Source organism: Macaca fascicularis, chromosome 8 (genome assembly GCF_037993035.2).
Source record: "Macaca fascicularis isolate 582-1 chromosome 8, T2T-MFA8v1.1".
In the NCBI taxonomy this organism is placed as follows: Eukaryota; Metazoa; Chordata; class Mammalia; order Primates; family Cercopithecidae; genus Macaca; species Macaca fascicularis.
This window is the reverse complement of record NC_088382.1, coordinates 118623213-118639701: the sequence shown is the minus strand read 5'-3', so window position 1 is coordinate 118639701 and position 16489 is coordinate 118623213. Positions and strand designations below refer to the sequence as shown.

General features: G+C 38.4%; 1 protein-coding gene across 1 annotated transcript in view; it reads right to left on the bottom strand.

Moving 5' to 3' along the window:
- TRHR (thyrotropin releasing hormone receptor) overlaps positions 1 to 15261 on the bottom strand; it is a 40984-nt gene extending 25723 nt beyond the window's left edge. The window contains exons 1-2 of the mRNA XM_005563929.5: positions 15023 to 15261; positions 13601 to 14477 (exon numbers count right to left, since the gene is read on the bottom strand). Of these exons, the coding sequence (XP_005563986.1) occupies positions 13601 to 14389 (789 nt within the window). The 5' untranslated portion in view covers positions 14390 to 14477; positions 15023 to 15261. The remainder of the gene's footprint in view (positions 1 to 13600; positions 14478 to 15022) is intronic.
- Positions 15262 to 16489: the final 1228 nt, after the last annotated feature.

Below are 16489 nucleotides of genomic sequence, written 5' to 3'. Positions count from 1 at the left end.
ACAGGAAGAGCTAACTATCCTAAATATATATGCACCCAATACAGGAGCACCCAGATTCATAAAGCAAGTCCTTAGAGACTTACAAAGAGACTTAGACTCCCATACAATAATAATGGGAGACTTCAACACTCCACTGTCAACATTAGACAGATCAACGAGACAGAAAGTCAACAAGGATATCCAGGAATTGAACTCATCTCTGCAGCAAGCAGACCTAATAGACATCTATGGAACTCTCCACCCCAAATCAACAGAATATACATTCTCCTCAGCACCACATTGTACTTACTCCAAAATCGACCACGTAATTGGAAGTAAAGCACTCCTCAACAAATGTACAAGAACAGAAATTATAACAAACTGTCTCTCAGACCACAGTGCAATCAAACTAGAACTCAGGACTAAGAAACTCAATCAAAACCGCTCAACTACATGGAAACTGAACAACCTGCTCCTGAATGACTACTGGGTACATAACGAAATGAAGGCAGAAATAAAGATGTTCTTTGAAACCAATGAGAACAAAGATACAACATACCAGAATCTCTGGGACACATTTAAAGCAGTGTGTAGAGGGAAATTTATAGCACTAAATGCCCACAAGAGAAAGCAGGAAAGATCTAAAATTGACACTCTAACATCGCAATTAAAAGAACTAGAGAAGCAAGAGCAAACACATTTGAAAGCTAGCAGAAGGCAAGAAATAACTAAGATCAGAGCAGAACTGAAGGAGATACAGACACAAAAAACTCTCCAAAAAATCAATGAATCCAGGAGTTGGTTTTTTGAAAAGATCAACAAAATTGACAGACCGCTAGCAAGACTAATAAAGAAGAAAAGAGAGAGGAATCAAATCGACGCAATTAAAAATGATAAAGGGGATATCACCACCGACCCCACAGAAATACAAACTACCATCAGAGAATACTATAAACACCTCTATGCAAATAAACTAGAAAATCTAGAAGAAATGGATAATTTCCTGGACACTTACACTCTTCCAAGACTAAACCAGGAAGAAGTTGAATCCCTGAATAGACCAATAGCAGGCTCTGAAATTGAGGCAATAATTAATAGCCTACCAACCAAAAAAAGTCCAGGACCAGATGGATTCACAGCTGAATTCTACCAGAGGTACAAGGAGGAGTTGGTACCATTCCTTCTGAAACTATTCCAATCAATAGAAAAAGAGGGAATCCTCCCTAACTCATTTTATGAGGCCAACATCATCCTGATACCAAAGCCTGGCAGAGACACAACAAAAAAAGAGAACTTTAGACCAATATCCCTGATGAACATCGATGCAAAAATCCTCAATAAAATACTGGCAAACCGGATTCAGCAACACATCAAAAAGCTTATCCACCATGATCAAGTGGGCTTCATCCCTGGGATGCAAGGCTGGTTCAACATTTGCAAATCAATAAACATAATCCAGCATATAAACAGAACCAAAGACAAGAACCACATGATTATCTCAATAGATGCAGAAAAGGCTTTTGACAAAATTCAACAGCCCTTCATGCTAAAAACGCTCAATAAATTTAGTATCGATGGAACGTACCTCAAAATAATAAGAGCTATTTATGACAAACCCATAGCCAATATCATACTGAATGGGCAAAAACTGGAAAAATTCCCTTTGAAAACTGGCACAAGACAGGGATGCCCTCTCTCACCACTCCTATTCAACATAGTGTTGGAAGTTCTGGCTAGGGCAATTAGGCAAGAGAAAGAAATCAAGGGTATTCAGTGAGGAAAAGAAGAAGTCAAATTGTCCCTGTTTGCAGATGACATGATTGTATATTTAGAAAACCCCATTGTCTCAGCCCAAAATCTCCTTAAGCTGATAAGCAACTTCAGCAAAGTCTCAGGATACAAAATTAATGTGCAAAAATCACAAGCATTCTTATACACCAGTAACAGACAAACAGAGAGCCAAATCAGGAATGAACTTCCATTCACAATTGCTTCAAAGAGAATCAAATACCTAGGAATCCAACTGACAAGGGATGTAAAGGACCTCTTCAAGGAGAACTACAAACCACTGCTCAGTGAAATAAAAGAGGACACAAACAAATGGAAGAACATACCATGCTCATGGATAGGAAGAATCAATATCGTGAAAATGGCCATACTGCCCAAGGTAATTTATAGATTCAATGCCATCCCCATCAAGCTACCAATGAGTTTCTTCACAGAATTGGAAAAAACTGCTTTAAAGTTCATATGGAACCAAAAAAGAGCCCGCATCTCCAAGACAATCCTAAGTCAAAAGAACAAAGCTAGAGGCATCACGCTACCTGACTTCAAACTATACTACAAGGTTACAGTAACCAAAACAGCATGGTACTGGTACCAAAACAGAGATATAGACCAATGGAACAGAACAGAGTCCTCAGAAATAATACCACACATATACAGCCATCTGATCTTTGACAAACCTGACAAAAACAAGAAATGGGGAAAGGATTCCCTATTTAATAAATGGTGCTGGGAAAATTGGCTAGCCATAAGTAGAAAGCTGAAACTGGATCCTTTCCATACTCCTTATACGAAAATTAATTCAAGATGGATTAGAGACTTAAATGTTAGACCTAATACCATAAAAACCCTAGAGGAAAACCTAGGTAGTACCATTCAGGACATAGGCATGGGCAAAGACTTCATGTCTAAAACACCAAAAGCAACGGCAGCAAAAGCCAAAATTGACAAATGGGATCTCATTAAACTAAAGAGCTTCTTCACAGCAAAAGAAACTACCATCAGAGTGAACAGGCAACCTACAGAATGGGAGAAAATTTTTGCAATCTACTCATCTGACAAAGGGCTAATATCCAGAACCTACAAAGAACTCAAACAAATTTACAAGAAAAAAACAAACAACCCCATCAAAAAGTGGGCAAAGGATATGAACAGACATTTCTCAAAAGAAGACATTCATACAGCCAACAGACACATGAAAAAATGCTCATCATCACTGGCCATCAGAGAAATGCAAATCAAAACCACAATGAGATACCATCTCACACCAGTTAGAATGGCGATCATTAAAAAGTCAGGAAACAACAGGTGCTGGAGAGGATGTGGAGAAATAGGAACACTTTTACACTGTTGGTGGGATTGTAAACTAGTTCAACCATTATGGAAAACAGTATGGCGATTCCTCAAGGATCTAGAACTAGATGTACCATATGACCCAGCCATCCCATTACTGGGTATATACCCAAAGGATTATAAATTATGCTGCTATAAAGACACATGCACACGTATGTTTATTGCGGCACTATTCACAATAGCAAAGACTTGGAATCAACCCAAATGTCCATCAGTGACAGATTGGATTAAGAAAATGTGGCACATATACACCATGGAATACTATGCAGCCATAAAAAAGGATGAGTTTGTGTCCTTTGTAGGGACATGGATGCAGCTGGAAACCATCATTCTTAGCAAACTATCACAAGAACAGAAAACCAAACACCGCATGTTCTCACTCATAGGTGGGAACTGAACAATGAGATCACTTGGACTCAGGAAGGGGAACATCACACACCGGGGCCTATCATGTTGAGGGGGGAGGGTGGAGGGATTGCACTGGGAGTTATACCTGATGTAAATGACGAGTTTATGGGTGCAGCACACCAACATGGCACAAGTATACTTATGTAACAAACCTGCACGTTATGCACATGTACCCTACAACTTAAAGTATAATAGTAATAAATAAATTAAAAAAAAAAAAAAAGAGGGAGGGGGATTGGAAGGAAGCTTCTTCATATGTGGCAAGGCAGGAGATCAGCCTTCTTGCCTACAGTGCAGAGAGGACACAATGGGACTGGAACTGCCGTCATAACAATAGAAGGGAGATATTGGGTGTATGAGAAATTTCAGAGTAAAGAATTCTATGTAAAATGACACAAGAACAGTAGGGAATTTTGAAATAGGCATTTAAGACATAAAAAGAGGAAACTGGTTATGGTTCTGCACATGGATAGACAGAAATCCCTGAAGGCCCATTTGGAATGGAAACTCCAAGGGTGAAGAAGCCACTGTCTGTAGAATGTGATATTCTCTGGCATTGCTCAATAGCTTGAAGAGAAAACTGAGAAGGCAGGTGTTGATGGTGGTCTTGGGTTTTGTTTTTCTGGCCTCATTGACTACTTCTGCAGATTGGAAGGTCTTGTATTTCATGTTGGCCTGGTGAATGCCTACTCATTATTCAAGCCTGAGTGTGACTTGTATCCCATTGGGGGCTTGCCTTCAACCTTACGCACAATAAGTACCATTTTCTTGTCTCTTCTGTACACTGCACAGCTTAACCTTGTTTTTAATGTAGATCTTTCATATTCTACTGAATGTTCCAGAAGAGAGTATTATTGGTTCTTTAGACAGTATTTGGCATAAAATTGGTGCTTAATAAATGTTAATTGAATTGAAGAGATAATGGATGAAGAAAGAAAAGTGATGAAAGGGTCATATTTTAAAGGGTATTGAAAGCCCTCAGAGAAGCTGGGATATATATATATATATATTTTTTTTTTTTAGGAGATAAATGTGTGAAAACTGTTTAAGGAAAATTAGTCACATAGGAGCACTCAGATGGATTTGTTCTCATCTCTATACCTCTGTTCATTTTGTTTCCCTTCCCTGGGCTGTCATTTCTCTGCCTCTCTATGCCTTCTGTCCGAGGTAGCTATCTTATTGTGGAAGGAATTTAAAGGTTCATGGGAAAGCCAACAGGTTGTTGTACAATGAAGTCAATTATCTGAGTGTGCCATGTTTCCAAATCAGCCTGTCCTATTTGGAGGGGAAAATCTTCCTAAAACATCTTCTCTACTAACACAATCACCATTGTGCTGGCTAGTTGCACTTTTGTTATTTTGGGAATTCAAAAAGGATTTAATAAAAGACAAGGAGATTTTAATTAAAATCAGAGAAGAATATGTCACATGTAAAGGATAATTTTTCAGGAAGCAAAATAGAGTTTTGGACTTGACCGAGCCCCTAAGTCTGTATGAATGTATTCTTTCATACTTTCTTTTACTACATTTGTAAAATTACATATTTTATATATATACACATATATGTTTTTATATATACATGCACACACAAACACAAAAGTGTGCTGATAAGTATTTAACAATCATCTCTCCACAAAAAAAGAGGGGACCCTGGCTTGTCATATTTGCTGATTTTGTAAAGTAATTCAACCATGACCAATTTTAAGCCACCAGTGTGATGGCACCGAATGCGGAGTTGGGGAGTGAGACTAATCACCTGCTCTTGCAAAGCCTGTACTCCTTGGCAGCTACACACCACTGAGTGTGTACACTTTTGGGAACCTACTGTATGCCAAACACAGGGCTGAGGGTACCAGAATACAAGGCCCTATTCTTCGGGATGTGAGTGAGAGTGGGAAGACATGCTACCAATTATGAGGACAAAGAATTACTAAAGCATATGTGTATGCAAAGTACTGTGGAAACATAGGAAGAACACCTAACATATATGTAGTTAGGAATGTAGCTATATAAATCTACCTGAGAAATTCAGTTAAGGTTTGATGGGGCGGTTGGGTATCATTTTTGATTTATGACTTGAAAGATAATTGGGGGTTTGCCAGATGAAGGGTGTTCCAGCTGAGAGAATGCAGCAAGTTCAGAGAACTACAAATAATTCAGAATTGCTGGAGCATAATGTGTAAGTTGCGAGAGCCACGTGAGAGGAAGCCGAAAATGTAGGAAAGGGACAAGTTCTTATTTGTGATTCTAAGGAGTTAAAACTCCAGCGCTCAGGGGACTGTAAAAATTATGCTGATAGTATTTCTGTGTTAGAGAGATCCCTTAGTGAGTAATGTGCAGAATGATTTGGAGGAGAGTGCCATGGGAGCAAGAGAAGCTGGTAAGGTGTGCAGTGAAATAGGGCAGTGAGAGGCGGTGAACCAGGGCAGCAGTGGTGCAAGTGGAGAAGTAGGTCAGCAGGAGAATAATGAGCTGGAATCACTAGGACATGGTTATTGCTTAGCTATGGGGAGCAGGGGGATAACAGGAGAAGAAGGCCCTTAGAAGGACCCCCAGGTTTCTGGTTTGGGAATCTAACGTAGGAAAGAAATAAAGAGGTAGAGGTTTATAAGGCAAAATAATGTGTTTTGTTTTAGACCTATCGGATTTGATGTAATTATGTGATGTCCAAAAAGCAATTGTATTTATGGGTAGGGAGATGTCTTTTCTGAAGCTATACACCGAAGACTCAGGTGAAAGTCGTAAGCATGGGCATAGAAGAAAGCATGTAGAATGACAAGGGACAGGATGGGGAGGAGAGGTGGGAATTAGATGTAGCAGGACCACAATCTGGCTCAGACTTCCTTCTCCAGGCACTTGCCTTCCATAGCTTGCTTCAACAATACCAGATTATTCCCACTCTGAACACACCCAGTCTTCTCCCATTTACTTCCCCCTTTCTGTTGAACTTTCCTTCTTTTCTCTCTGACTTTACTGCTGCTTGCAGGCATTCATCCCACCTTTATAGGTCCAGTTCAAATACTATGTACTCCAAAAGCCTTCCCCCATTTTCCTTCTCCTTTCATGGCTGCCATGTTTTCTCTCATAGAATTTAGTGGTATACTCAGAATTATTTGTGTACATGGCCCATATTAAGCTCCTTGAAGATAAAGAGTTTGTATTTATAGATCCCTGTAGCCTCTATACCTAGGATAGTGCTAGGGGCTTTTTGGATGTGAACGAATGTTTAATTAAATTAGGGAACATATCAAATAAGAATGACCTGTTGCAAAACTTTTGCTCAACACTGACCCAGCTCAAGCATTATAACTTTTGCTTTTTCCCCCAACTCATTAAAAAAAAAAAAAACCTAAAGGAAACTAAGAACATACTTACCAACCAGACTTCATGTGTCTAGAACTTGGAGTATCTGTGTGCATGTTGAAGAATTCATGAGAGGCTATGTAAAGAAGTATAAAGTAGTTTGTCATCTTCAAGTTTAGCTGATTTTATGATGTTTCTTGTGTGAACAGATTGAATTCTATAGGAGCATTGGTCTTTCTTTTTTGTAGGCATATAGAATAATTTATTTTTCTCTGCTAGTGAACTTATGGCTCAATTATTCATAAATACACATTATTTATTCCTAATTTTATATTTGCAGTTTTTATGCAAATATAAAATTAGGAATAACCAATGTGTATTTATCTAAATCAAAGCACACAAAACACACAACTTTAGGAGATAATTTATAGGATATGTACGAAATCTTTTCTTACACAGGATGTGAATCAGAAAATAGATAACTATTCTTTAATAAAAATAAAATGGCACACTTAGCTGTAAGCTGTCACAAAAATTATACATTTTTCTCCTGAACTTAGAGATACTTACACTATTAAGCATATAGTTGAACCCAGACATTGGAATAAATAAAACAATTAAAAATGAAAGATGAACAGGGCACAACGGTGTGCACCTGTAGTCCCAGCTACTTGGGAGACTGAAGCAGGATGATTTCTTGAACTCAGGAGGTAGAGGTTTCAGTGAGCTATGATTGCACCACTACACTCCAGCCTGCATGACAGAGCAAGGTCCCCATCTCTAAAAAAAGAAAAATTGAAAAATGAAAAAATTAAAAAAATAAAATGAAAGATGAGTCTGTAGCCTCAGTACTCTTGGGAAACCTCTAATTTAGGCCTAATACTGAAGAGTTTAATATCATTAATTTGCCCTGTGAGCTTAATCATTGATTAAGCTACCTGGGGAGAAGAATGAATCTGTTGAGTAAAGGTTCTCTTAGATGTAGGTGGAACTGGCAGTTGCTTACGTTTATAATTTATGAGATTTTATGGTTCCAAATGTCAGCCCTACTGCCTGACATTCCAACAATGTGCCTCCTTTCCTATGTGTCTTGCAGGTTTTACATAGCCTCTCATGAATTCTTCAAAATGCAACCTTGGGGTATCCAAGCACCAGACAGGTGAAGGCTGGTCAGTAACTATCTTCTTAGTCTCCTTTACTTTTTTTTTTTTTTTTTTTTTTTTTTAATGAGTTGGAGGGAAAGCCAAAGTTCTAAAGCTAGAGCTGGGTCAACATTAAGTAAAATTTTGCAGTAGGTCATTATTGTTCAGTATCTTCCCCCAATTTAATTAAACATTCATTCACACCCCAAAATATGTATTCTTTAAAAAGTAAATAGGCCGGGCATGGTGGCTCATGCCTGTAATCCCAGCACTTCGGGAGGCCAAGGCAGGCGGATCATGAGGTCAGGAGATCAAGACCATCCTGGCCAACATGGTGAAACCCCATCTCTACTAAAAATACAAAAATTAGCTGGCCATGGTGGCGCATGCCTGTAATCCCAGCTACTCGGGAGGCTGAGGCAGGAGATTCACTTGAACCTAGGAGTAGGAGGTTGCAGTGAGCCGAGATCGTGCCACTGCACTCTAGCCTGGTGACAGGGCGAGACTCTGTCTCAAAAAAAAAAAAAAAAAAAAAAAAACAAAGAAAGAAAATGTAAATAGCACTAGAGGTAGGAGTTGGAGCAAGGCAGGGGAGAAGAGGGAAGACACATGGAAGCCAGTTCTTTATCTGAGTGTCTTCATTTTCCATGAGCATTGTATGACTGAGGTGTGCTTAAGAGAGGGTCGGGAGGGTGCCCAGTGAGGTGGGGATCACTGAGACGCATAGGAGAGAGGGAAGAGTAGGTGGCTGGACAGGTGGGAGGAAAGCAAACCTGAATTTTGTCTGTTATATCTCATATGACTTCAGCAACAGCACTATGAGGTCATTGTTTTTCTTATCTTATTGATGAGAAAACTGAGGCTCAGAGAAACGAACTCAATCCTGATCATTTTCTTTTGCTTTGCCTTGTGCTTTCCCTTTGAGAATATTATTCCCAAAACTTTATATGGAAAACCTGGAAGCCAAAACTACATATACATTTGACTATAATTGTGTTAAAAAAAAAGATCCAGTGAAAACATAAGAAAAGCAATATAACAAAATGATGATGATTTTGGTCCTTGAGAGGTGGGGTCAGGAGGTAAGAGGTGGCTTTTTCCTATTCTAGTTTTCTATATTTTCCATAATACACATGATTGCTTTTATAGCATCAGTGTCATCACCACCAATAACAGCAAAAGGTGTGCATTACTTTAAAAAGGAAAGTTGTGCCAGGCACGATGGCTCAAGCCTGTAATCCCAGCACTTTGGGAGGCAGAGACTGGTGGATCAACTGAGGTCAGGAGTTCAGGACCAGCCTGGCCAACATGGTGAAACCTTGTCTCTACTAAAAATGCAAAACATTAGCCAGGTGTGTTGGTGCACACTTGTAATCCCAGCTATTCAGGGGGTTGAGGCAGAAGAATCTCTAGAACTCTGGGGGCGGAGGTTGCAGTGAGCTGAGATACCGCCAGTGCATTCCAGCCTGGACTAGAGGGAGACTCGATCTCAAAAATAAATAAATAAAAATAAATAAATAAATAAATAAATAATAAAAAGGAAAGTTGTTTTTGTTTCTTGGGTTACCAATATTCCTTCTAGATATTTAATAGTTTCCTGGAAACAAAGACTGATATTTTTAAGGCTTGATGAGTCAAGTGAATTCCATAGTAAGAATTCTGCCATTACTCTTAGAGCTTCTATTAAGACTATGTTACATGGTTTCTCTACTAGGTATTCTGTAAGAATTAAGAAAAAAATATTAAAGTAACTCCATTGAAAATAAAACTGGTAGCCTGTTTTATAAATCTATAAAATATTCTGAATATTTCTGCATTCTGTAGAAAGTACATATTTGAATTGAATGTGTTTATTGATATTACATTTTACTAAGATGTTCAGGTGTTTCTGTGCTTTCAAAATACCAGAAATCCAATCAATTACATAGAAATACAGAGTCAATAATAGAGATATTGTATCTACATAATGTGGAACCCCTGAATTGACTGAAATGAGGGACTCTGGAGGCATTGTGTAGATAGAGCTGAAATGAGGCAAATATGAAAATTTAAACAATGCCTCTTTTATATTAAAACAACCAACTATAAAAGCAATGTATTTAGTCAATGAGATAATCCTTTTGGTTTACACAATTCCAAGCCATAAGTTTGGGTAATTTATCTTACTTAATTTACCCAACATTTCGATGGTTTCCTAAAACATAATTGAATCTCTGGAAAAAAAGAAAAATATTCTGGCCTGGATTTTCTGCATAGAGAATGTTAAGTTAAAAACACATAAGCAAGGAAAAAACTCACATTTGTCCTTTACATGTAAATGCTCTTTTACTTCCTTTATAAATGTGACTCTTTTAGGCTATGCACATTTGAATGTAAGAACTTGGTTAGAAAGACCTGACCCAGATGAGTATTTATTAAACTGTAAATTAAACTTGCCTAAAAGAAAAAAATGCAGAGAAAATATTAAAATGAAAGTCCTTTGGCTATAGAAGGTGGAGGTTTGAACCTTTCAAAGATTTAACAAAATAAGTATTTTAGAAGAAGAAAAAAGCAGGTCACTAATTTTGTACAAAACTGGTTCCCCTTCACTGTTCTCATTTCTATTGATCAGGGGCACCACATTCTTCTAGACTCAGAATCCTGGGGCCATGCTGAATTGTCCTTTCTTCATCCTTTATGTCGGATATGTTTACCTCACACCGTTTCTTTCTTTGAAACATCTTTCTGGTTTACTCTTTACTTTAAATTCTCCTGATAGATGATCTTACTGCCTCATGCCTGTATCGCTACTAACAACTTCCAAAGTGGTCTCTCTGCCACCGATCTCTCTCTCTTCAAATCTGCCTCCCCAAGAGCTGTCAGATTTCTCATCCCTAAATACCATTTCATCATCGCTGCTCCCTGCTCATCACTCACATTCTTTGTCGCCTCTGCATTAAGTTCAAATTCCTTTCTTTGCCCGATTGTCTGGATCCTCCACAGCCTTCTCTCTCTGTCTCTTTCTCTTCTTTCACTCTCATACACTTCTATCAGTCCAGTCTTACTTTTTACTACTCCCCTATATACATCATTCATTTCAGACAACTAAGCCGCTCCATCCCATAAGTTCCACTCGATATGCCCCTACTTGGCCCCTCTCCAAACCCACGCCATTCTCATCCCAGCCACTATGTCTTGTGCTTTATGCATGGGATACTGTCCTTGACTTCTACTTTTCAAATTATCTTCATCCTTCCGGAGCCATCTCAAAAGCCACCTCTTCCTTGAAGACTTCTCTGATTCCTATAGCCCAGTAATTTTCCTTCTTTTCTCTGAACTCCCATCCCATCTATAATGAGGGTTGAATTACAAGGCACATTGCTTAAATACACTCCTCTTGGCTTATATGTCACTCCATGTTTCTCAGTTAGGGTGTTATTGGTGTTTGCAACAAGGGAACTTCATTCCTTATTCTTGGAGGCTGACAGTGGTGTTAATGTGACAACCCCAAATGCTCAGAATGTATTTCCAAATGCTCTAATTATTAAAACAAACTCCGTAAAGAAGTTACCATGTCATATACATATTTGTTCAACAAGTAATCTTTGTTAAAGCAGTGAATGTGGATTTTTAAGGAAAAACCTGTAGTTCCCTCACAGTTGCCAAAATTTTTAAAATTAAGAAGGAGCCTAGTTAACACTCAGGCATTAATCACCACTCCACTTTAAGCATCTTTCAGGAGGTATTTCATGGGTCCTCACACGGATCTTGGATATTGCTACTTATCTCGTTTTATAGATGACAAAACTAAGGCTCACAGAGTTCTGCTTATCCAAGGTTATAGAGTTTGAATGGAATCCTGGCATTTAAGCCCAAGTTTGGAGCCAAAGCTTTGGCTTTTTCTTCTATCATACAGCCTCTGTAAAGACAGCTTATCGGTAACAGTTTTGAAATAAGAATGTGAATATGTAACACAATTAGCAAATTAAAACATATTAATGCTGATAGGTACTAATGACTGTAATGGAAAGAAAGGACATTAGGCAAGACAAACAAGTTTTAAAAATTTATAACAGGAATGCAAATTGGAGTCTAATGAATGAATTTACTCCCTGACCTTCCTCGCTGCTGACATTAACCCATGTTTGGTGTCTAATTGAGATGTACATATTCTTTACTTTCTTATTATATTGTCAACGTTTGTCTTGGAAGATAGTCAATAGATCTCTAAATTTCCATTAATCAAATTTTGGGTAATAAATGGCCAAATAAGCCTTAGAGTAGGTAGCACTGCTAGATCCAAGGCAAAAGAAATCTAAGAGCTGGCAATAGTTGCTTAGGTCATCTCTCCTATCATCTAGTTATCTTAAATAATAAGTACTATATAAACCAGGTATTACAGCAACATTTAAAATGCAGTATATGTTTCCTTTAAGTTATGGCTCATTATTCATTTCATGCATATCTAAAACTCTTAAATTTTTTAGCAGTTTATTTCGCTGTGTCTGGTTACAATGCATATATCAACTAGAATTTATGAAGTAACAGTGGGAATGATTCATATATATACTTTTTTACAAAGTACGCTCAGTTTCTAACTAGGTACACAGAGAGAACTATATTCCTTGCAAGAAATATGAGAAAATTCAACCCATTTAAAAGAATCAGCATGTTGATTTCAAGTTTAGCTTTCTTTTTTAACTATGAGAATAAATATTTATCATCTGTTCATTATATTTACCAAACAAGGAAAAGAAACTTAAAGCTAAGTTTATAAGTAACTTAGAAGAGGTGTATAAACATAGATAAATGTGTAAATGATATAAAAGTATTTTATTCCTATATCATTTCATAAATCATATGTACTGCAATAAAGTTTTGCACTTGGTTCACTAATGAAACCACTATTCAACTAATTATATGGGCATTCAGGTGATCTAAAAGCATAAAAGAATTTTTAGGAAAAAAAAACAGATTTTTTTAAAAAATTGAGTCATTCTTTCTGAAAAATTGAGCTTGATGTTGTCTTTTTTATTAGAACATTTCCTGAGCAAAGTGCATTTTCAGCTTCTGCATGCTGGGACACTGTGCAAGGATCTGGAGGAGAGGGTGATAGAATCTTCCCCCACTAAGCCTACCACAAATAAGTCCAAGAACCTTTGCCAGGTATATGTCTCCATTGTGAGTAACTGTAGAATGGCAAAGAAAGTTTCATTTATTTTTTAACTAACCTGTTTTCAAACTGTCCTGTCAAATATTTGTTGTGCAATGAATTTTTAAGATAATTCTTTATCATGCAATAGAATTCTTTCCTACAGAAGCCAGAAATTGTCCAAATATTCTGATAACATTTCCAGAGAGGCACAAACATATTAAAGGTAAATTTCCAGAGTTTCTGTTTATATTTCTTTGTATCTTAATAGCACCTGAACTGATACCTGCTGATGTGCTATCCAATTTTCCCTATCTATTTTTAGATCTCCAGTTGCTTTAGAGATGGATTTAATATGTTAGGCAGAAGCTTACACTGTGAAACATTTGCATGATTGTATTTCGGTTTTGCCATCAGTTAAACAGGGCAAAGTTGTTCCCATCTCCAAGGAACTCTATCCCACATTTCCTCTATTGACTTGGAGTTTGGGTTTTGCTTACCTGCTTCCTTGAAGATACTGTGCTGTTGAAACATCTATTAGAGGTATTTAAATTCAAATTTGTGTTCTGATGGGTTGAGTCATTTTTCCACGTCTTAGAGTTTTCTTTAGGATCTGAAGGAATGGGATTTAGGAAAAGGATTCTAGCTATGAATCCATAGAGGACGGTAGCCAGGATCATTGGCACAACATAAAAGACACCAAAGTCCATTAGGTAAATAGGTGAGTAGTAATTCCTGGAGATCTTGTAGCCACAGGATATCACAATAGCATCTTTGTAGGTGCTAATATTGAGATCCAGCAAGAAGAACCAGAGCATACAGTAAATAGATGTGAAAGCCCAGACAAAGATGATAATCTTTTTGGCTCTGGAAAACGTGCAGAGAAACTGGGCTTTGATGGGGTGACAGATTGCTATATACCTCTCAATGGTAAAGGCTGTTATTGAACAAGAGGATGCATTAATTCCCAAATACTGGAGGTAAGTAATGCAGAGGCATCCAACATAGCCATAGACCCAGGAACCATAGATGCTGTCTGTTATGTTGGGGAGGCCTGCGGCCACCAAAACCATGAGATCAGCTACTGCCAGGCTCACCAGGTAGCAGTTTGTGGGGGTCCTCATGTGCTTGGTTCTCATGACAACCAGGACTACCATGATGTTGCCTACAATGCCCAGGCCACAAATAATGAGCACGAGTAAGATGGTGACCACCTGGTATTCTAAGGCCACCGCTGCTCGTGGCTGAAGCTGTGTTTGGTTCAGTTCACTGACTGTCTCGTTTTCCATCTTTAGTGGCTTAAAGTTTCTCAGAAACACTGACTTCTCAAAACATCTTCTTTCCAGCGCTCACCTTTATTGCAGCAGTTCCATCTCCCTGTGAAGGGTCATAGTACATATTCATTAATAGTGTTACAATTTCTGATCAAGTCCCAATCACAAATAACCCTCACTTCCACTCCTTTCACTTCCTATTTTTCTGTGGGAATAGGGCTCATGTGTACTTCTTAAAACTTCCTTTATTGCATCTCTAGTGTAGAATGGAGTAACTGTTTTGACCAGCTCACATTAAGAGGGATCAGTTCCCTCTTAACAGAGAAAAATGCTTAAGAAAAGAGAAACAGTAAAAACTCCTTGTTTTGAAACAATGCCCGATTGAAAAAAAATTAAATAATATCTGCTAACTGAAAAATAAATACTAATACACCTCTTAGATGCCTGGCAAAAGTATGATGAAGAAGAAAAAGATACCAGAGGAAAAAGCCAAGAAGCTCGATAATCAAGCTTGTTACAAATTTAGCTGTTGCCTCTTTTGCTCTCAGAGGGTGAGATGTCTTTGGTATAAAATAGAAAGCCTTTGCGATGACATTTCCCCATGCCCCCTGCCCCACAGATACAAGAGAGGACAATTCCTTCTCTTACCTTATCCTCTGTAGCACTGCCTGATTTTCTGGGTAGATGAAGTGGTAATAGTTCCAAGTTTCTAATCTTTCGGAAAATCTCATCTACTCTATTTGAGAGGGAGACCACTTAGCAGTGCTCAGTCTTTAAAACTGCAGTTTCTCCAAAGCCTCACAGCGCTTTCCAACTAATGACAAACCATACAGCCGCAGCAGAAGCAGGAGCAGCAGCAGGAGCAGCAGCAGTGAGGCTGTCAAATCATAGATCGTCCCCTAATGAGAACATACACGCTCGCTCGCTCGCTCTCTCACACACAGACACACACACACACACACACTCACAAATGCCAGTCAGTCCTCACTGACTCAGAGTCTTCTGCTCTTGGAGGATTTACTATTAAATGTGCTGATGAGACCGTCTTTAATTTGGAAAGCTGAAATCATAAGCCAGGGGTCTAGAAGCAGCTGGCCTTGTCGTTGTTGATCGTCTAAGTTCTGCAGAAACGCCAGTACCTAAGCTGCTCTGAAATACATTTACACTCCTTGTTTGATAGGACTTTGGGGTTAGCAAATCCTTCTCAGTCTAGACACGGCCCTTGAAGCTTGAAATATCTGTCTGAACTGAAATCAACCTATTTCTCTACTATGAAAACCCTTGTACTGTTTCTCAAGTGAATCAGTACCATTGGCTTCCTCCTCTCATATTTTGTGAATGGAAAATGAGTTAAAATTGATTTCAAACCATTTCAGCTGCAATCTGCTGATGCTTATAACAATTATTTTTAAAAGGCCTCTTTGAGCTAGGAACATCAATTTAAACTGCGTAGGGTCTGTTAAGTTTTTCAACTCCTATTTCTGGACCACTTTATAGAATCTATCGGCCCTGGGTGCTTTTCCCCTTCGCCTGTCCTCTGGATTTCCAATCACATGAACCGCCTAGCAATGTTTTGTCTCAGTTTATTTCTAGGTGGAAAAATCATCTAGTAAAAATCTATACCAGTGCCATTCTGTTACCAAACCTCTGAAATGAAAATTTATAGACACATCTTTTGAAGAAAAGTACGCTTCAGCTTTATTATTTCTCTAAAGTAGCCAGTGGGCAAATCTATACTTTTTTTTTATTTTAAAGACAGGATCTCACTCTGTCACCCAGACTGGAGCACAGTGGCATGATCACAGCTCACTGCAGCCTTGACCTCCCGGGCTCAAGTGATCCTCCCAGCTCAGCCTCCCGTGTAGCAGAGACTACAGGCACACACCACCGCGCTCAGCTAATTTTTGTATTCTTTTGTAGAGATGGCGTTTTGTTATTTTGCCCAGGCTGGTCTTGAACTTCTGGGCTCCAATGACCCACCCACCTCAGCCTTCTGAAGTGCTGGGATTACAGGTGTGAGGCACTATGCCTGGTCTTAAATCTGTATTTTTTTAATGGAAGCTCGGAAAACATGCGTCTTTTCTCAAGATAACAACTGAATACATCAAATGCGAA